Below are 21357 nucleotides of genomic sequence, written 5' to 3' on the forward strand. Positions count from 1 at the left end.
CGCGAATGACTGAAGAGGGGACGTCTGAAAGGTGTGTGTCAGAGGTAGAAGAGAGTAGCATGTGGAACTTGAAAACTGAACTTGAAAACTGGAAAACTGAATTATTCAACTGAGGTCACTTTAAATTTTTTTTTCCTTCAACTTGAATCTTCTGAGCGTTTCCCCATCCTTTTTTTAAGCTGATTTCGTCTTCATTAAAAAAGTGTGTACCCATTGCTGTTTCGCTGAAATACTTACTTAAGTAAGTCTGTGTTCATTTTTGCAGGTTTCAAAAAACCTTCAAGTAACCTGAAACTTCCCAAAAGAAAAGGTGTACAGAGATGACAGAGCAAAGCATAGCGAACTTTCGTAGCAGCTGGCAAATCTGACAGCCTGAAGAGAGAAAAGAGGATCCGTTTTGTCTCCTTTTTCCTCTTTTGTTTGTCAAAAGCCGTGTAATTCTTGCACGGTTATGACAATGTAAACGTGGAAAATATTTAAATGTTTGCGATGGTGCACAGCACTGAGGGGGGCCACTTTTGCAGTGAAAACTGGTGACATTGTGGTTGAACTTGCCTAACAAATTCTGTCCAGATCTACGATTTAGCATTTTTCCATATTTTTTAGCTAATGTCTTCCACACTAAAGTTGTTTTTGTTGATGTTTTACTTCTTAAAAAAACTTAAAGATACCTGAAGTCTCCATTTGTTTTTGGGGTTTTTTTTTCTCAAACTTGTGCCGCTAACCTGCCAGGTTCATTAAACTTCATGGAATTCAGAAGTGTGTAGTGTCAGTCTGTTGTTTTTCACTGTAATTTTTTTTTCTCTGTAGTTTATCTTATCTTGCACCTCTGTGCACTCTTTTAGGTCATTGCTGATCCCTCTCTGTGAACATAACCATCTACTGGTAAGACACAGATAATGTAATGACTAGTGCTCTGTTACTCGTGTATGTGTTAAAAAATATGAAAATGAATGTAGTGCGCTGTCTTCTGCTCTCATTATAAATAAAAATAAATGGCACTATTCTGAAATTATGTTCATTGCTAATGTTTATTGAAACTATAATTTCATAACAGTACAGGATTTAAAAAAAGTAAATCTCTAAGTTGAAAGACATTACATTTAAATAAATATTGAGATAATACAAGAAAACAGAAACATATTAGTTTATGTACAGTTTTACCATATATACATTTTATGATGTTAATAATTGTGTCTATACTTACAACTTTTATATAAGAAAACAAATAAATATAAATGTAACGAGTATTTCCTACACAAACATAAAACTTATCAAATCTGCCATTATTATTTAAAAGCACTGAGTTCAGTGAAAGTAACATTCAGTATATCTGAAATCCTTTACACAGTTACTTTAACCTTACAGAAAAGCTGGTGTGATCCACACAAAATCATGATTCAATAATATTTCCCCAGAATTACTCTCAACTTGCACTGTTAATGTAGTTCAGTAGTGACACATAGAATAGCCACTTGCTTTCTAAAAAATAAAAATGTTTGTTTTCACAGATGGACTTCAGAGGATAATTCTATTTAACTTGTTCTAAAATGCAATTGGTGGTCTGCTCCTTGCCTTCTGCGCCGTTCCGACGGCACAGCAGCTGACTGGTCCGAGACATATAGAAGGCGGGCCCGATGTAAACCCCAAAACCGGGAAAGACCAGCATCAGCTTGAGCGCGTCGCAGTGCGTGACACTCACCTTCGCCTTCGTCAGAGCCCGTAGGGCCGTTAGGTACGGAGCTAGGGCCAAGAGTGGTCCGTAGGCCAGCGTGGAGGGCACTAAGACGGCCACTATGTTCCTCAGAGCCCTCTTCTTCATCGCCGAACATCCTGGAGCCCCTTGTCTGCCCTCGCCAGGGGCCTTTTTACAAAGCACCCGCACTACGCCCACCAGGCACACCAGCATGACGAGGAAGAGCACGTCAATGACGATGGACGCGCCCAGGGCCATGTCGGACAGGCCTCGGAGGTAGGTTGCCAGAGCGACAAAGATCGTGAGAATCCAGACCAGCGCGGTGTAGACGACTCGGTACCCCAGTCGACCCAGTCGCAGGTAAAGCACGGGGTGCGAAGCCGCCACGTAGCGCTCCACGCACATGCTGGCCAGCAGCAGGGGACAGCCAAAGCTGTTCAGGGCGGAGAGGGCCTCCGAGACGAGGAGCAAGTGGTCCGTGCGCTTCTGGTGAACGACGTAAATTTCCATCGGCAGACAAAGACAGTAAAGTATGTTCAGCAGGCCTAGGTTAAGACCCAGGACTTCAGAGGCAGATAAAGCCTTCCCGTTCCTCAGGAGCGTCCATAACAGCATCGCGTTGGCCGGGAGACCGATCGACAGAATGAGGATATCGATAGGCAGCCGGACGTATGGAGCATCGAGCGTGTTACATGTCTTCATTATGTCGCTCACTGACATAAAAGTATACAACGAACTATTTAAAAATGAATCGGCATCCACGGAAGTGTCAGAGTCGTCTGATGTACTGTTTCCCATGTTGAAAAAAAAATCCTGTATTTGAAGACAGGAATAAGACCAACTTTGATCATATAAAAAGAAAACTTCTTCCCTAAAAGAGAAGGAGAATTATTCTTTGACACCTCAAAAAAAAAAATTATTTGAAGAAAGCTAGACAGAGTATTTTGGAGATGAATTAAAAACAGGTGTACAAATATTACAGATCAGAAGATACTAACCTTCTGTAGAGAGCTGACAGATCTGACAGCCAGAATGAGGGAGGGGAGGATGGGTTTTCTCTTCTTTTCTCCCTTTTCCTTTTGTTCTTTCTCAGAAACCATGACATTCTTGTACATTACATAACAACGTAAAGATGGAAAATATTGAAATGTTTGCGACGGACCACTGCAGAGAGGGACTCACAGATGCAGTGAAAACAGGTGATGATGTTTTCTGCACAGACGTGGTCAAACTTGCTTAACAAATTTCATCCAAATCTGTGATTGAACCTGAGGAAAAATGTACGGTCCCCATATATTGTATGCATAGCATTATGATGTCATGTTTGGCACCATAACTCTAGGAATGTCTGCGACACTGGTGACCGGAGATATTGTTACACTTACAGGTGAATCTGATGAAAAGTCAAAGATTAAAATACATAATCTGAACTCTAACACAAGCAGAAAATGTTATTCTTTTTAACTTTAGTTCATTTCTTTCTCTCATTTCCTCCTCAGATTGAAATACTCATTCAGCCATGACGCACCATCACAAAACAGTCATCTCAAGTAAAGTTAGCGGGGCTATAATTCGCCCTCTCTCCAGTATATGTAATGTCAGTCACTTCATCTTTTTCACAGTGAGAGCGCCATCAAGTGCCGTAGCAGTCTTGGAGGAGAGAGCTATCAGAAGTGAGTCTGAATTTTAATGAGCTCGCTAATAATTCACTAAATGCAGGAGTATGTGAGGTGAACAGATCACAGCTATACAGTATAATGGAATTCAAATCATTCATCATTTACCGTGCAAGTCAAAGTATCGGTTGATCAATTTAGTAATGTAAGGGACATAGGAAGCATGTATGAGTAGCTATGTTATTTACATCAGACACTTTTGGCTATTGCTTAAGTGGGTATTGAAAATAAACATGAAAATCCAACGCAGTGTAACTTAAATAAACAATAGACCTGCATTATTAATAATTATTAGGTCATTAATTTGACTAAACTAACTTAATTTACAATGTACAGGTTGGAGAGGAAGAAAAGAAGAGAGAAGATAGGGGGAAAAAATGCCTCTCGCAATTTTTTTTTTCTTTGGCCATTTTCAATCGCTTCTCAAATGAAGTTCACAGAAAGGCTTAGGTCTAAAATCCGTTCACGTATGCTGCGAATTATTTCGGTCAAACTCTGTGTGTGTTCATGGCCACAGTTTATTGGATTATTTTCCTGGTGGAGTTTATTTCAGGCTATGGGGCTGTGGATGCTGAAGTGTTGGAGGCTTTGGCTTTGGGTGGAGCAGAGGCGTGCAGCTGGACGGGGGTGGTGTTGGTTGTGGCTGAGGTGGTTGTGGGTGCGGGTGGCACTCCTTGCATGACCAGGTGTGGGTATATCTGACTGTCAGAATGGTACACTCCAGCTACAGGGTTCCTCAGCAAGCTCTCCAGACTCCTGTGTTGAAAGGAACGGGATAGAAAATGTATTCAGGCCCCAAACACAAAAAAAACCAAAACAAACATCTTTCAGAGTGACACGCTGGACCGTGCTTTGACTCAGCATGTTTTCCATAAGTGACTTGTTTTGTTATGAATTATAAGAAAATCTCAGCGCAAAATTAGACCAGTCTTGGTGATTGCTGTCTCTCTCTTAAAACTCTCACTGTGACATATACTCAGACGGTTGTCATGGAGGCAGTACTTATTCTCTTACTTTCTGATTCTGAACCCTAAACACACTGAAACTCTGACAGAAGAACTCTACTGAGGGATAGAAACAGTTAGTCATCATTGTGTCTGGATTAATGAATTGGTTTGAGCACAGTGCTTTATTAATACACATAGCAGACCGGACATGAGGAAAAAAAACTGTATGCCTTCCTACTCTCTGATTTTTTGTATACTTTGAGCACTTTTTTTTCTCATGACTTGGAAAGGGGCATAAGCATATACAATTTTTCATATATCCTTTTCTCTCAAGGTGGGACAGTATGGGTGTTCTGTACCCCGAGGAAACGGCCGATGTGGAAAATGGTCTCTCTCACCTCACGTATCCACGGTTCTCGTAGCCTCTGATCACTCCCGGGTACAGGGGGCTGCCTGGAGGGAGGGGCCGAGCCTCGAGGTGTTGGGGAAGGTTAAAAATTTTCGGCGGGGGGAAAGCCTCCCACTCGCCCTCCTCCCTCTCCATCCAGGAGGGACTCCTGCGGAACGTCGATCTGCGCTTCTCCCTTCGCCTGAGCACGTGCACACACAAAGCAGGGTAATACTTACTCCTCCGAAACAAGAGCTTTAACACGCTTTATTAATAATGCAGCCTCCCTTTCACTCTACGCTCTGCTCTACAAATAGAAAAAAAAAAATAGAAAAATAGTGCTTGTAATTTGTTTTAATAAACAAGTGGGGTAGTATGGTGGTCTAAGAGTTTCACTGTTTAACAAAAAAAAAACAAAAAATACCAAAAAAAACCCCCAAACAAATCTGTTGATTTTTTTATCTGTTGATTTTCAAATATGTCAGACATAAAATTTGCTCATCTATTTTCCGTGAGGTAATTCTAAGACTTTTTTTGGGTTTTTTTTTACCTGCTCCTGCCTGCCCGATGGCTTTTCTTCTTTCTGTTCTGTTGTTCCTGTATACAGCAGACTATGAAGGACACAGTCATGACAAAGATTACCACTCCGCTGACCACTGACACCACCAGGGCAACACGCAGACCCCGGTCATCTGGCTTTGGGATGCCTGAGGAAGAGAGGACAGGATGGGTCAGCGTGTGATCTGTACAAGCAAATTAGTTCAGTAATTAGTGCACAGGGAGTGTGAAATGAAAAGTTTTAAGTTGGTATAACTCAATTTTCTTGGTAAAAAAAAAACTAAGCTGTTAACTCATTTATTTGTTCCGGATAACAGCTTAAAGATATATATATATATATAAAGACATTTACGTATAACATATATGTAAATATATATGAAATTGTATGTAACTGTATGTATGTTGGAAAACTGGGGAATCTGAGGAAGGGAAATAGAGGACAGCTAAATGTTTAAGTCTGAGGAGAGAGAGAGAGAGAGAGAGCGAGAGAGCGAGAGAGAGAGAGAGGAGCTGAGATGCGGGGAGTAAGGTGTCGGTCTTACTTTCACAAACAGGAAGGTGGTTGTTCCAGCGTGGGACGCCTGCCTTGACGACACAGGTGATTTTTTCACTGCCCACGAGCTGGTAACCTTCTCTGCACCAGAAAACCAGCATGGACCCCACAGACACACCTGTGCCCTGCTCCACGTAGTATGACCCCCGACGGGGAGGGAGCAAAGACACACAGCTCAGCCCTGGAACTAAACAGAGACAGAGAATTAAACAGCAGCAAACACACACAGCTCAGCCCTGGAACTAAACAGAGACAGAGAGTTAAACAGCAGCAAACACACGCAACTCAGCCCTTGAACTAAACAGAGACAGAGAGTTAAACAGCAGCAAACACACACAGCTCAGCCCTGGAACTAAACAGAGACAGAGAGTTAAACAGAAGCAAACACACACAACTCAGCCCTGGAACTAAACAGAGACAGAGAGTTAAACAGCAGCAAACACACACAACTCAGCCCTGGAACTAAACAGAGACAGAGAGTTAAACAGCAGCAAAGACACACAGCTCAGCCCTGGAACTAAACAGAGACAGAGAGTTAAACAGCAGATAAAAAAAATGAAAACAATAGATAAATAAATAAATACAACAAAAATGCCCCCCCCCCCCCCAAAAAAAGAATTTTGCATGGCTTTTGGAGAGAAATTTCTCATTTAGAAATAGAGCATGATATGAAATCAACTGTGAACCTCAAAGGTTGTCCTTATGTCATTCTCAGTAAATGATAATTTGGCATGTGTTTATATGAAGCATATTTTTCAGCATGTCACAGCTGAAAATAAATAGGTAAAAAAAAAAACCCAAAAAAACATACATACATGAAAATTCCAAGAAAGTGCATTAACACTGAATTCAAAACAACCTGTCCGGCTGTATGTCATTTTTATGTGGTCTCACCTCACTTCCCATAACAGCTAACAGGTCCTAACCTGCTCTTTTGCTGAGAGATTACTGGACTGTTTACTGTATTTGTCATCTGCTCTTTCCACTTCCCTGGCAACACACGCTCTGCTATATATCTCTCCATAGCAAGAGAGAGGTCCCGTTCTCAGAATAGCGTCTTATTAAATAAATATTAGTTCTTGCATCAAATATTTATTTGTCCCGCCAACATCCCCCCGTGAAGAAGAGTGTGTGTTTCTCTGAGAACACTTTCTGTCCGCATATCCGGCACGTTTCACTCACACTTCGCCACACTACGTAACAAAAAGCCTTCCGCTGACATCGGCCCGCCCAAAAAGCTTGCTTCTCACGTAAAGGTAAGAAATGCCAGACCAAATCAGTTCAAATGCGACGGTAGGCTTCTCCTGGCTGTAAACGTTTCATTACGGTCGCATTGCAAGTGCGGTCTGCGTTGAGCGGGTCCGATACTAGTTTGCAGTTATCTTTTCAAACAGAAGTGAAGCAAAGTCGTTGTCATAAGTACTTCAGAATCTTCACAAAGTAATTAAAAACCACGGATTTCCTCGTGCTCATCGACTGACAAATTTTGAATCAAACATTTTCCTTGTAAAAAAAAAAAAAACCATAATAATTTGAAAGAATGAATAATCGATAAAAGATAGCTCTCATAAACTCAAACCGTAACTGGACTGACATTTGTAATAATGACATAAGATGGGAAGATTGCACAGTTATACCTCTGCTCCTGGGTCTCACCTGCGTCACTGCTGCTGAGTGTACTCTGGGTAAATGTCTGTTCCTCCGTGGGCGAAGGAGTCCGTTCCTCTGTGGGCAAAGGAGAGGCAGTCGTGAGCAGAATGGAGCTGACCGAAGTTTCGTCTGTTTGCTGAGCCTTGACACTCAGTCCACAAACAGTCCAAACCAAGGGCCACAGGGACCTCATTCTCACAGACCCCTTTATAGGCTGTGACCCCTTCAAAGCTCTCAGAGGGCAACTCCTTTGGTTGTCACGGTAACCCGCCCCCGGACGGCCTCGTCCTATCTGACCGTGCTCCTCACGTCGCCTTTTTACACGAGCGTCGAGAAAGCCAAAGTCAGTTGAGGCGATGTCGAAAAACGTCCCCTTTCTCGTCTCCTTAGAGACCACCGTGATTGATAGCGTGTGTGAGATGGACTGAGCTGAGGAGCTACAACTCCCAGTGGGAACAGCTGCGCGTCATGTTTTCCTTTTGCCGTTAATCCTCCGGCCCAGTGAGGAGCGTGTCTCCTTCTCTGTAGCTTCATTTCTTCTGTCTGACTCTGTCGTGCTCCTCCACAGTCAGAGCCGGGAGTAGGGCAGGCAGAGATTACATAACATGAGCTGCACGTGTGGATGTAATTTCATGCAGTCACTCCTAAATCCCTGATCTCATCTCTCCAGTTACTTTCTCTATCCCTTAGGGAGACAAGAGGGTGCATCAGGGCATGTGGAGCTGAGCATGTGAGTGTGTGTGTGTATGTGTGAGCGCTACCGTGTCTGCATCCAAGAGTGTGTGTGGCATTGGTGGTGGGGAGGGGATGGGGGGGGGGTGGAAGAGAAGAGATTATATAAAAACTCATGGATGCGGATCATTTTTTCAGAATTCTTTATTTCTTTATATATATTTTACCCTAACAAAACATGTCAGGTGAACACAGGGTGCTGTCATTTGCAAGCTCTACTGCAGTCTGTGTGTGTGTGTGTGTGTGTGTCTGATGGAGGGAGGAAGACGGAGAGAGGGACAGACACAGAAAGGAGAGAGGGAGAGAGAGAGAGGGAGAGAGAGAGAGAGAGGGAGAGAGAGAGAGAGAGAGAGAGAGAGAGAGAGAGAGAGAGGGGAGAGAGAGAGAGAGGGGAGAAAGAGAGGGAGAGAGAGAGAGAGAGAGAGAGAGAGAGAGAGGGAGAGAGAGAGAGAGAGAGAGAGGGAGAGTGAGAGAGGGAGGGAGAGTGAGAGAGGGAGAGAGAGAGAGAGAGAGGGAGAGAGAGAGAGAGAGAGAGGGGGAGAGAGAGAGAGAGAGAGAGGGAGAGAGAGAGGGAGGGAGAGAGAGGGAGAGAGAGAGAGGGAGAGAGAGAGGGAGAGAGAGAGAGAGAGAGAGGGAGGGAGAGAGAGAATGAGAGAATGAGAGTACATGTACATTACTCTTGCTGCAGCAGATGGCATCTGCGGCTGGCACGTGGACCGAGCATCACTATGCTATGGTCTCAGTTCACTCGGATGAGCACAGTAGGTTTCAAATGCATTGTGAGTGTGTGTATGCATACGCGCATGTGTGTGTGTGTCTGTTTGTGAGGTAAAATACTAAAAATAGCATATCAGTACACTTGTTTATTTAGTCCACAGTAATTCCTATTAGGAATTAGCAAACATAAATCACAGCTGCTCTTCCCTCTGTAAACTGATCTGTGTATGAAAGTGCTTTTATCCACTAATTTTAAGTGCTTCTTTTAGAATGCCCTGTAAATGTTTCATGACACACACTAAGACCACAAGGCAAATCTGCTCCTCAAAATCAAATAAAACCTTGGCATGTGGTTTTAGTCAGCGGTATACAGTACAATTTGAACATTTATTTTGTGTGTGATATCATGACACTGGGCGACTACACCATAAGGTAATGATGCAAGCAACTGGTTGAGATGTTGACAATCGTTTGTGTAAGGGATTCATCTCAGGACTGGAAGAGAAGGAAAAATTGTTACCCGTGGTAAACATCTGCAACTGAGTGTAAAGTTCACATTCAGGTTCACATTCTAACACACATTTACATCACACTGGACAACAGAAATGAATACTGGTATTACCATAGGTGTCTAACAGTATGACAGCATGTGATAATCCTCTTGCAGACAGCTGTGATTTAAGCCTACAAAGCCCCACCCTTCAAACACCATGACCCCATCAAAACTCAGACTAAAGAAGAAAACAGCGTAGAAAAGCTTGGTAGGCTGCAAGATTTTTAAAAGCCTTTAAGATAGATCCACGGTCAATATGTTCCATTTTATCTAAGCTGTGTGACCTCTAACTTTTTAGGAAATGAGGGAAGAGGAATAGCATTTGAAAGAGTAATAAAACATACAAGATAAATTCATTTATTTACACCTTACAAATGAACATTTTAGTTAGCTTAATCTGCATGGCGTAAATAAATTGACTGATTTTGGAGCGTTAAGTGTGTGAGGGCTGTTTCCATGTTTCTTCGATTCCGTGTTTGTCCTGCAATCTGCTCATGCGACCCTATGCATGTCTCATGACAATATAATGATGACTGACAATCCAATACACAGTGGGGTATTCCAAGTACGTGGTTTCGTGACTAACACAGTAAAGTTAACTCAGAGTAGTAAATCTCCTAACAGAAGACCCCTATGGCTTCATTCTCCTAGCAAAGCCAAGCCACAGGGCTCTTCTATTAGGAGGTTCACTGCTTAATTTATACGGGTCAGCGACTAAACCACGCACTTGGAGAACCCCCCAGATCGTCAAAAACAAACAAACAAACAAACAAAAAAACACCTTTATCATTACAACATATACGTGTCTCTCATCACATCCAGAGATTCCCGTAACATACCACTCGTCTTGCCTCAACGGTATGTCAGGAGGGGGCGCCAAACCGAAAATACCGGAGAATTTTTGTTCTGACTTAAAATGAAAGATTTTGAAGTATTAAACGTATCTTTTCGAGATGTAACTTTGAAAACGCATAATGAAGTTTAATGACGCCGACCTTTAAGCTTTCTCATACACGTAGTTTTTTGGAGTTGGTAAAAATCGATATAGTAAGTTGAGAACTGCATTTCCCAGAAACGAAAGAAACTCCGCATGTTTGAACGTCTTTGATACTTCCTTTGCGCGTTTCTCACGCCCTCTTCTTCGACACAGTTCTGTGCAGATAAACAAATTTATTTTACGAGCTCTACAATAATGCATCAATGTACTTGCTAAAATATATAATCAAGCAGAGGATGTATCTTGTTTAATACCAGCCAAAGACATGGGCTCTCAGAACCGCTAGCAAAATATCAGAACTTTGTAAGTAATCCAACACGCGCTATTCATATCCTGAATATTCATGCAGTTGTCAAGCGGATCAGAACTTAAAAGTTAATTCTATGTACACTAGGTATTGTTCAGTTTTTAGGTTTCATTATCTTGTGCGTATTGGCTGTGATTGTTTTATGAAAGTTTTATCTGAGCTTCCGCCATAAACAGTCTACTGTATTGCGTGCATGAACAATCCGTGTGAAATGGGTATGAATTATGAGGTCATTGTGATATGTTCGTAGGAATTACCCTTGGACGTCGTAGACCACTGAGAGATTTTTACATCATGCGACTCGATTAATGGGTTTTGGCGTTGGACATTGCTACTATGGCAAGTCAAAGTTGGTTGGAGTCTTCTCTTCGCCGCTCGTCCAGAATGGGACGTGAGGTGTTAGAAAGAGCCCAAAGACGGTCCGTAGACTGGTCGAGTGTGAGACTGTCAACAAGACCAGAATATTCGGTCAAGCGAGTAGAGGTAGGTGAGCTTAAATTTTAAATGTGCTAAAGGAGGAATTGAACTGAATGACTGAATTGAATCTGAATGCCCAAATTGTCTATATACGAGTATTAACTAAGTTTGTTTGCCCAAAGACTCAAGAAGATCTTGTCCATTCAAACCTGGACAAAGCTTTTGCGGCCATAGTGGAGATCATGACGGAGACCTCTAATCAGTGCAAGGTAATGCTAAAACCTACCATCATTCTCTGCCTTTTTAGGCTGTAACACATCGGTTTACATTCCAGAATGCATTTCGTTGTACGTGCCGTGACAATAAAGTTGAATCTAATCTAAATCTAATCAAATGCAAAACTGGTGTTTATTCTATAGAATTTCTACCAGTCCGCGAATTTGGCAAAAGCCAGCAACCAGGAGAAAACGCATGTATGTCGCTACCACTCCTTGCGAGTTCCCGGGACGTCACAACAGACCCCCACAGAGAGGTCTCGTGTTCCTGTGAGTGGGATTTAAAGAGATCTTCAAAATATTATTTACAGCCTGTATGATGATATGTGATTTCAAATGAGTATTAAAGAGGGGAAAGCAGTAACGGCTTCAAGGAAGAGTGAGTGTTTTAGACCCATTTATCTAAAGGGAAATGGAACCATGTCTTGTTTTTATCCAAGGTTTCATCAGAGCCAGAGGATTTCCTGATTGAGGTGTCTCCTGGCACTTATGCCATAACCGCTGGCATGCAGGACGTGAGCTCACAGACCCAAGTTGTTCGCGTCGACGCTGGGGAGAGCAGAACCCTTACCTTTAACCTATGACTTTTGACCTTTTCTGGCTCGAGGCCAGTGTCGCTGCACTTCCAATTAAATGAGGAATATGTGATCACAGAACAAACTTACCACTGTGTAAGGACTGCACTTTTGCCAAATGAGTGGCCTTTTAGGTGTGAATTGCAAGACACCTCAACAGTAAGTTTACATTTAAAATTAAGCTCAGGAGACATGTATTCATATCAGTATGTTTAAGAAGATTTTTTCTTACTTCAAAAGTTTATTTAATTTTTTTAATCACTGGACTAAGCCATATTATATGAGATTTTATTCAAGCTCTTTTTTTTTTACTTATATACATTTATTTTGAATGGCTGAATGGCTCTTTTTACAATCTCGTCAACCATAATTTTTATTAAACATATTAAACAGCAGATAGACTGTGTAGAGTTATTACACCAGTGGACTTCTGCATCATTTTATCCACCTTACAAATAAAAACATATGCAATTATAACAAGCATCTAAAGCTGACGTGTGTGACTCAATGAGATTCAAATTCATCTGATGTGATGCACTTTTTCATCCTGCCAAGAACTCTTTCATGCTGTTTGCAATTGGTAAATGACTGTACATCTGTATAACATTTTTGACTGAAAAAGTGTCCATATTGGGACAGTTTGGAAATCCTCACCAGTGGTTCCAAACTAAAACGCCATTTTAGGGGATGATCTTTGCTCCCTCAAGCCAAATATATCTCTAACAGTCACTCTTTGTTCTGCTGATTCAGTCACCATTTCAAATAATGCGCTATGATTGGTACTTTTCGGAGAAATTGCAGGGTGCAAAGGAAATTTGTTTTTCATAGGTAAGGAGCAGCTTATTTTGGGGCATATGACTGTTTTACCTGTAACACAAAAGAAAGATTGTGTCATTTGATTCACCATGATCTTAAAATGTGACAAATCGTTGTATTTCCTGTGTTTAAAGCTTCATACAGCTGCCTTTGATATGCCACAGTCTGTGTGTCTGTGCATGCCTGTGTGTGGAGGTGGTTTTTCCGTACCTGGTTGTCTGTGTTGTGGTTCTGGTGTGCTTCTCCTCCAGTACTTCCACGGAGGTTTATTTTTAGGCTCAGAAAGAATCTTTTGAAGGCACGATATGTCTGTGTTCACCGATCGGCTCACCAGCAATGACTCTGTAGACTTAGGCTTTTCATTTGTGTCACCATCTTCATCCTCTTCAGATGAAGACGAAGAGGAACAATGAAGCAAGGCTTTTGTGTCACAAGTACTCTGGAGCCCCTTTAACTGAAGATCTGCTTTCTCCTCGAGGAACCCTTCCTCCCTTTGACTGTTTGTGAGGGGCTGGAGTGAATGAGACCATTTGCACATGTGAGGGCAATGGCACAGGGTATATGATGTTGGCCAACCGTGTACGCAACACTGACAAGGAGGATGCCAGCTGCTGATGTCACAGCGGGGAGCCTCCTGGCAATACTGCCTGGATGCATGGTGCTGAAGTTCTCTGATGATTCGTTCGTGATAAGAGGCTGGGATCCACACAGCCAAGTCTTTAGGAACCAGTGTCTGGATTCCATTCCAGAAGATGACCTGGAGACCATTCCCATCTCCCACTGTGGAATCAGAGAAAGGAGAGCGTAAAGCCACAGGCCGCAGAACCGTGGCTCATGGTTATTTTCATGAAGGCTGAAGGGTTTTGTGACATTTGTTGGGACCAAATTGAAAAGTGATCGACCTCTAGATTGGAGCTGTAAGAGCTTTTGTAGAACCTACCATTGAGTGGATCTCTTCGCTCCATGCCGGCAATAACCCTTCCAGGCCCATATCTCCTCAGCTCAGGTTCCCATGGTGCCAGGACACAATCCCCTGGCACCAGACTATGCCCATGGGCATGGCTGATGTTCACCATGTCTGGGCGGCAGGTCAGCTGATATGACGAGATGTCTCCTAATGAAGTCTCCCCGTTATATCCCGGTTTGTCAAACTCTACCACAAAGATTCCCCTCTGCCCCTGTGGACCAGTAAATTAGTCAGTGGGCAGCATCATACAGTCAGAGCAGTAGAACAAATCCAAGAGTGCATCTGCAGTTTAGCGCTGAATCTATCAGTGTTTCTTGCTTCAACTCCCGCAATCTATGTATGTAATTCTTACCTGCACCGGGTGTTTTATAGTGCCTAAATAGTGAAAACCATCTGCCTCTCTTCTGCTTAGCACACGGCAGCCTGGGTAAAACGTTGTAGTTCCTACAGCCCTCCATGAAGCACATGATACCATAGGACTAAAGGGATTTCCCACTGAACACCTGGGGTAATGTAAAAGCAGATGGCCAATATCTTTGCAGTTCCACAACTTTATCATCCACCTTTCTCTCTGTCATTTTATTTCGTGTGTATGGTTATGTTAGCAATGCATCGTGAGGCGATGACCTCAGTTGACACACCAGTACGGACAGAAACAGAGAGTCTGGCCTGGGATGCGGCATGAGACTGGATTCAAGGTCATTCCCAGAGGACAGCATGTGTTCACTGACCTGAGATGATCTGAAGGAATCTGAATCTGAGAGTCAGTGAAGCTCAATGGAACAATCTGTCATTCAAAAAAAGACACATCTCGTATTGTTGCACTACATGGTGACCTCTAAAATTAGCAAAAGGGTGAAGGCAGTTTTATGAGATCAGTTGTTACGCTGTCCCAAACAGATATGTTCACAAAGGAGAGAAGATACATTTGCAGTGTATTTGAACCAGGTGCTTTGTACCTATGCATAAAAACGTGACCTTCTCTCTTACCTGTCCCACTTGACTTTCTGGACTGAAGGACACAACGTGACAGCTCCCCCTAGTGGCATGCGTGATGCAGTGCAGGAAGTCCCAAGTGCGGCTGTTCAAAGTGATCTGATCGGACAGATAAAATATATGTACGGGTCGTGTCCTCATGGCTGATAGTGCAGCTAGGCACTGCTCAGGGTTCTCAGGAAGACCATTGGTGACAAGGTGGACAGCCTGACAAGCAGGATCAGCGAAGGCAGTACCAAATGCTGTGAGCAGGTCTCTGCCTGGACTTGTACTGAGAGTGTGGATCCAACCTATAGCTTCATATACAGTGTCAGGTGCACAGGGAGTCATGTGAGGCCACCATGCTGTTACCTGGCAACGAGAAACACAAGGAGATAAACATCCGTCAAGATTGTGAAAATGTCGCTTACGTTGAGTAGGCCACAACACAGGTGGACAACAGGAAAATACTTTGTATCTAAACACCGTTGACTGTTATGACAACCAAAATCACGAGCGTGCTCAAGCGCATTTGCATTTAATTTCACTAACTGTTTACAACTGTGAAATTGCAACAGGAAAGATTGAAGAATGTTGTCAACAGGTTTATTGTAGACCAGCTATTGTTCATGACGCAGCCCAAGCACCTGTTACAATAACAAAATGGTCTCTTTTGGCTTATTTCAGTCCTCTTTTGTGTGGGGCAGAGATTCAAAATCTCTGCGAAATAAGCATAGTTTTTTTTTTTTCCAGAATATTGTGCCACAGGAATAACCTCACCTTATATGAAAAACTGATGATATTGAGAAGAGAATCCCTCATAGATGCCTTTGTGAGAAGAGTCTGAATAAGCAGCTTCTTCACTGATCCAAGGACAGTGCCCATGGCCTCAGAACAGTCCAGAAGGAAGGTAATATCCCTGTCCGCTTTACCCATAAACACGGGGATGATACTCTTGTCGTTAGACGGGGAAGAGCTGTCGAATGCCGTCATAGTGACGAGATTTCTGTAATGAGAGAGTAGCTGTATGAAAGTAAAAAGCTAATTAACAGAGCTGCCTTATCAAAAGTCAGATCTGTACAGCATTTGTTTGTTTGTGAGAGACAGCGATACCCATTGGTTGCTGTTCCCATGCACCGGGAAACTGTATGTTTTGCAGTCTTAAAACATGAAACAAAACAAAACTAAAAAAAGAGCATTTGTTGTTTAAAACAAGCCTTTTAACAAATTCAAATGAAAAGAATTACCTTTTTTTCAATTTCCACCCTAGCTCTTATATCCTTGTGCTTTAAATCCTGTCCCTGGAGACTCTGCCTGGAACAGAAGGGCCTTTGTGTATGGTGGTTACCATGGTGAGGCATTGACTAGAATGATCAAAGCCTTTTGCTCTTGCTGTTCAAAGCACATGAATCCACCTAGCGGCATCACGGTGGACACAGTGTTGTTCCGTGGTGTTCAAAATACTGAAAAAGTATTCAAATATTAAAAATATATTACACTGATGAATTGGACCGTCATTTAGGTATTGTGCAGTTTTTATGATGAGACGATAATTTTCTGTGTTCACAAAACGTCAGTACCTAATCAGAAGGCCATATGGACCCCAGTGAGCAGGGAAAAAAGACTTCAGAATAACTGTCGTTTCAAACGTATAAAATCAAAGGGATTTTTGCTTCACGTAATTGGCCTCACGGCGAGGCTCGGTAGGTGCTGCCATAAAACGTAAGGTCATCCCCTCGGGTTCTGTCTTAAAGCTTTAATGAGGAAGGAAACAGCCGATTTTCGCGGCCTTACGGGTAATGAGGTGCCCTGGTTAATCACCAGTCGCTGAAGCTAAACTTCTAATGATGTTTCTTAAGACTGAGCGGCTTACAAAAACACACACACACACACGTGCTTAGCTGAGATTTTACATTGCACAGTTTGGTCCTCGTTTCGTCAGCTCTGTCTCTGTGTGACAAATGCAATGCTGTTTAGTGCTCAGGTGAGAATTATTCAACGATGTTCATCACCACTTTTTATTTTTTTTAATTTTATTTCAACAGAGATTTAATTCTGCTTGTTTTACAGTAACAACTTGGTCATAGGGGATTTATTCATAATGATACCTTAAAGTAATATAAGCTTACACATAATGCTACAAGAAGTGAACTTTGCCGTTACTAATAGTATTTTTTCACAGAAAAAAAATATCTCTAATACTTACATTCAAGTTTGCACAGTGAAGGCAGCACCTCTACAGCTCAGAGACCATTATGTTAAGGCTACATATACAAACTAATTGATGAAACAGCATATATTATCACAGACAGACCACCAATGAATATTTTACGCTGATATATATAAAACCGAATAGATCATTGTAGTCAGCATGACAATATAAATGTATAAGTCAAAGTTGTTTGTACTAAAGCTTATTTAAGTATTTTCCTCACATATTAGAATAACAACACGAACAAGTTATTCTCAACAATACACAGTTCTGTGTGAATACAAATATTTCTAGTATAAAGTCAGTGTGTGACTTTGTGAATACAAGTCATATAAATATTCTACTTTGGTTTACTCTGTTATATGCTAAAAAATATCATATCATAAGGTCAGACTATTGCAATTTTATACTCAAATTCCAATACAAACAATATTTCATACTAAAAACATTTTGAAAGTTTGAAACAACAATATTAACACTTGAATAGTAAATCCAGTTTTCAACTACAACTTCTATTTTTAATTACTACCATTCATGTTTCTAGCTCTAAGTGTTTCTGGTATCACATTTGCTACACTTTTCAGTGACAGAAACAAACAATAACATTTGAAGGAAAATGTTCAGACCAAAGCATCTATGTATTTTGATAGAGCTGTGAAATTTCTTCGTAAATCCATCTGACTGAGAGTGAAAGACCAGACCTTCCTCCATCACTCACTCTAAAAGCGCTGTGTGAATTTTTTTTTTTTTTTTTGATGAGGTTGCAATGTTTGTTGCATTTTCCTGCAGATTTAATCCTGTACGTGCCATCCTAAATTCAAAAAACATACAAACAAATCATTTCTATCATCATTACTACTACACACAGCCAGACATATATCAACACCATCCCAGCAGAGACGTGACCTAAACACACCTTATTTTCTTGTCATACATGTCTGAGTTTGTGACTGTTGAACTGATACGTGTCCTTTATACATAATTCAGACGGGTCTGGGTTGAATAGCCAGCTCATTGTTGAAGTCTGTGGTGAGTGGCAGAGTGAGTTGAAGCTGAACAGAGGTAAAGGTAGAATTCACGATGATTTTGATCCCTGATCCTTCCGGCAAAAAGTCCCCCGGCTGAGCTGGTTTCTTTTTTAATGTGGATTCCTGTGCCGGTCTGCTAACTCTGTCAGAAGACAGACTGAGAATTTCCCTACTCTGAAGAAGCTATAACGTGGATGACAAAGAAGAAGTAGTGAGATATAAATAAGTAATAACCCTTTGAAGACAAAGGAAAAAAAAAAACATATCCTATTTCAGTTCTGAAAGAGAAAGATATTCGGAGGAATATTTGTAAAGCGTTTCTCCTCTGTTATCTAAATTTGAAATTTAAGGTAGTTAAAATTTTAATGCATGATCAACAATAAAAACACATCTTGAAAAAAAAACACAAGTATAGCAGTAAAGATGGCGTGTAAAGCCTGTTTTGATGGGTAATTCTAACCTTCTGTCTCATGGCTAGCTCCAGTGAACTGGATTTGCTCCCTGGTGTCTTTTCCCAGAACCAGCATTTGTTTTTCAGTGTCGATCACACACTGTGTCAGAAACAACACAAACAAAACTTAAGTGTGATGTCACATATTCCCCTCAGCTGAATCATGCATCTGACAGAAAATGTAGAAATACAGAAATAGAAAACATGGATTTACTTTAAGAGACTTCAGTGTCTTTGTGCCGATGGAAATACAAGGCCTGTCGTTCTCTGAAAAGGAAAAAAAAAGAAAGAGAAAAAGGTATTATCGACCTCTGGTGATCATTGATTAATTGATTGCTTTTCACACATAAGAGCTGCAACTTACAGACACCACATTGGAAACTCACCTATAACAGTAAATGTACATTCTGCCTTTGTTTGGCCAAAATTCAGATTCAGTTCAATATGTCCAACAGTTTGGAGGTTACGTTGAAATGGACCCAAATCCGTCTCATTTTTGGTCTGGATAACCTTTTCCTTTAAGCTGTGTACATAAATGACACATAATGATCACATCTTAGTGTTATTTAAAATTTAGCCCGAATTCTCCTATCACTGAATAACACAAAGAGTTGCATCCAACTGGTCTCTCTGTTCATCTGTGTAATTTGTTCATTTCAATAGAACATGATTGCCAACACCGACAGAGACATTGATAGCTTTGCATACGTAATGTAGATCCAGTGTCTTACCCAAGCTTTTCCACACTAACTGAGGATATAAGATTCACCACACAGCCTGTGTTAAGCATGACCGTCACCTCCTTCCCCAAGCACTGAACGTCAAAATGACAGGAATAGGGTAGAGAACGGGGCAGAAGAAACAGGGATATTAAGAAAGATAATTAAGTAAGAAAGGACTTTGAGAAGATTAACTTCATTCATCACAGTATATTCAAAGTATGTGCAGTATTGACCCTATTACACTCTTATTCAATAGGCAATATCCTTGTGACTTAGCTCTCTTGACAAAAAACCGTATTGTACAAGTATAAGTACTGACATGAAGCTCGTTTGGCAGCGTTTCAGCACATTCGGTCTTATTTGAACTGTAGAAACGTGCGTGTGTGAAAATTTAAGATGAATATATTTTTGTTGTTGACTCTGCTAACCTGGCACACCACACGAATGAGGTCAGACTCCTCCTCTTGTGTGTCGTTGTGAAGAGGACGACTAAGCGCTTGACTGTTGTAAGACGGCTTCACTCCACGGTTGTTCAGCCTATTTCGTGATAGGTTTGCTTCCAAAAGCCTTCGCTGAAGAATGTTATGAGGTTGCTGAGGAGAAATAGTGGTTCCAAATAGTAACTTTAATTATACTTCCAAACAGTATAGAAAATATACAATATTTGAATAAACTCCACGTCCATGTTTGACAATTTTACGTTTTCTCACTCGCAGTGTACTAAGTATCTACCAAATAAATACGTATTATATTACGAGTAAGAATGCCAGTATTGGTGCCGCAAGGTAAAATTTCAGCCATTTTTTTGCCTTGCGCTTCTTCTGGAAAACAGAACCTGCGATAAGGTAGAACCTGCGATAGGTTCTGTTTTCCAGAGTTTTCATGATTGCATTTACCCTGGTGAGTGTTAATGTTTATCAGTATTGGCTGATTTAACATAAAAAGATTTACTGTATGCAGTAATAATCCAATGAATCAGAGAGGTAAATATCCAGATGGAAACTGACATTTTCTCTACTTATGCCAATTTCTATTTGTCATCTAATTTATGAAAATAAATAATGACGATAACGTTAACCTCTCCATTCAGTGATGACCCGAGTTATGATTCATGTACTCATCGATTACCCCTCGCGCTAATGTGCGCCACAAACAACTATGACGCACCATACGTGCGCGACTCCCACCCAGAGAAATGTCCAGACAACAGGGTATCCCCGGATTTCTCACTGACGTCATACTATGTGCAGACAATAATAAAACATTGAACTTAAGTCTGTAATGTTTGGCTCCGCCGGAAATGTGTGATGAAATCAAACTCGCGCACGAAATACATTAATCTGAAATATTTGAATGTTATTGCTAAAATATCATAGTCAAGGCCATTTCAGCAAATGTATTTTGAAAACCATACTATTACATTATCAGCTATTTTTTAAACATATACCTGTATATATATATATGATTATTATATTGTAATGTCAAATAAGGACACAATCTGTACATTATATAATCGATTTAAAAAACCTCTGTGATGTTTTCCTATTTGCATTAATCCATATTCCACCAGGTAACAACGATCCCATGTGGTTATTTTATAGATCACTCGTAAAACCTACCCCCTCTTTCGAAGTTCCCAATTTCTTAAGCCCATCCAGAGGCAGCAGGTCAGCCGAGTCCTTATGAAGGAACTGGACCGCCTGTTTTATCCTGCGCTGCTGTCGGAGAGCCGCCGCCTCCCTGATTTCCATGGCGCTTCTGTTGCTGTCTGCTCGTATTCCGGAGAACATCCTCGCCTGGTTGCTTCCCAGCGATGTCACTGAACGCGCTCGGAACCCGCGCCTTTATATAGCCACAGTCAGGTGTACGCGCCACGCTTAGGGGCAGTAACGTAAGACTTCGTTGCCCACGACTGAGCTAGACATCTCTTTATTAAGCCAGTATTCAGTGATATCTATTGTAGCTATTCACAGAACACAACTTTAAGGACAAGTACAATCTATAATGCTTTTACTTACAAAATGAAGGTATCAGGGCTATATTTTGACACAGCGTCATTTTTTTTTTACATTTCGCATCGCGTGAATAAGAACCACAAGAACGGCGTGAATAGTTGTTCAGGATATTGAATAAGACGAGATATGA

General features: G+C 41.4%; 4 protein-coding genes across 4 annotated transcripts; 1 reads left to right on the forward strand and 3 right to left on the reverse strand.

Annotated features, from left to right (window-relative positions):
• Positions 1-1531: 1531 nt before the first annotated feature.
• On the reverse strand, positions 1532-2398 carry LOC115826685 (lysophosphatidic acid receptor 5). The gene has a single exon (XM_030790571.1). The coding sequence runs from the start codon at positions 2396-2398 to the stop codon at positions 1532-1534; it is 867 nt and encodes a 288-aa protein (XP_030646431.1).
• Positions 2399-3926: 1528 nt separating this feature from the next.
• LOC115826687 (uncharacterized) lies at positions 3927-7661 on the reverse strand. The gene is made up of 5 exons (XM_030790572.1): positions 7475-7661; positions 5808-6005; positions 5258-5414; positions 4718-4909; positions 3927-4128 (listed from the first exon to the last, which is right to left on the reverse strand). Exons 1-5 carry the CDS (start codon positions 7659-7661, stop codon positions 3927-3929), a joined length of 936 nt encoding a protein of 311 aa, XP_030646432.1.
• Positions 7662-11030: 3369 nt separating this feature from the next.
• akip1 (A kinase (PRKA) interacting protein 1) lies at positions 11031-12149 on the forward strand. The gene is made up of 4 exons (XM_030790919.1): positions 11031-11257; positions 11374-11460; positions 11611-11736; positions 11907-12149. Exons 1-4 carry the CDS (start codon positions 11111-11113, stop codon positions 12048-12050), a joined length of 504 nt encoding a protein of 167 aa, XP_030646779.1. The 5' UTR covers positions 11031-11110; the 3' UTR covers positions 12051-12149.
• Positions 12150-18494: 6345 nt separating this feature from the next.
• On the reverse strand, positions 18495-21002 carry LOC115826688 (nuclear receptor-interacting protein 3-like). The gene is made up of 6 exons (XM_030790573.1): positions 20832-21002; positions 19641-19805; positions 19222-19304; positions 18877-19013; positions 18705-18757; positions 18495-18590 (listed from the first exon to the last, which is right to left on the reverse strand). The coding sequence occupies exons 1-6, from the start codon at positions 21000-21002 to the stop codon at positions 18495-18497; spliced, it is 705 nt and encodes a 234-aa protein (XP_030646433.1).
• Positions 21003-21357: the final 355 nt, after the last annotated feature.

Source organism: Chanos chanos, chromosome 13 (assembly GCF_902362185.1).
Source record: "Chanos chanos chromosome 13, fChaCha1.1, whole genome shotgun sequence".
In the NCBI taxonomy this organism is placed as follows: domain Eukaryota; kingdom Metazoa; phylum Chordata; class Actinopteri; order Gonorynchiformes; family Chanidae; genus Chanos; species Chanos chanos.

Bases quoted from the DNA above. Each gene is read 5' to 3' on its own strand.
- LOC115826685 (XM_030790571.1), bottom strand. From the start codon at position 2,398: ATGAAGACATGTAACACGCTCGATGCTCCATACGTCCGGCTGCCTATC.
- akip1 (XM_030790919.1), top strand. From the start codon at position 11,111: ATGGCAAGTCAAAGTTGGTTGGAGTCTTCTCTTCGCCGCTCGTCCAGA. The intron at 11,258-11,373 runs GTAGGTGAGCTT...GTTTGCCCAAAG, and splicing joins ATTCGGTCAAGCGAGTAGAG to ACTCAAGAAGATCTTGTCCA. The intron at 11,737-11,906 runs GTGAGTGGGATT...TTTTTATCCAAG, and splicing joins CAGAGAGGTCTCGTGTTCCT to GTTTCATCAGAGCCAGAGGA.
- LOC115826687 (XM_030790572.1), bottom strand. From the start codon at position 7,661: ATGAGGTCCCTGTGGCCCTTGGTTTGGACTGTTTGTGGACTGAGTGTC. The intron at 6,006-7,474 runs GTGAGACCCAGG...GTCTCTGTTTAG, and splicing joins ACTCAGCAGCAGTGACGCAG to TTCCAGGGCTGAGCTGTGTG. The intron at 5,415-5,807 runs GTAAGACCGACA...TCTCTTCCTCAG, and splicing joins CCACCTTCCTGTTTGTGAAA to GCATCCCAAAGCCAGATGAC.
- LOC115826688 (XM_030790573.1), bottom strand. From the start codon at position 21,002: ATGTTCTCCGGAATACGAGCAGACAGCAACAGAAGCGCCATGGAAATC. The intron at 19,305-19,640 runs GTTAGCAGAGTC...TTTGACGTTCAG, and splicing joins TCATTCGTGTGGTGTGCCAG to TGCTTGGGGAAGGAGGTGAC. The intron at 18,591-18,704 runs GTAAATCCATGT...TTTCTGACACAG, and splicing joins AGACACTGAAGTCTCTTAAA to TGTGTGATCGACACTGAAAA.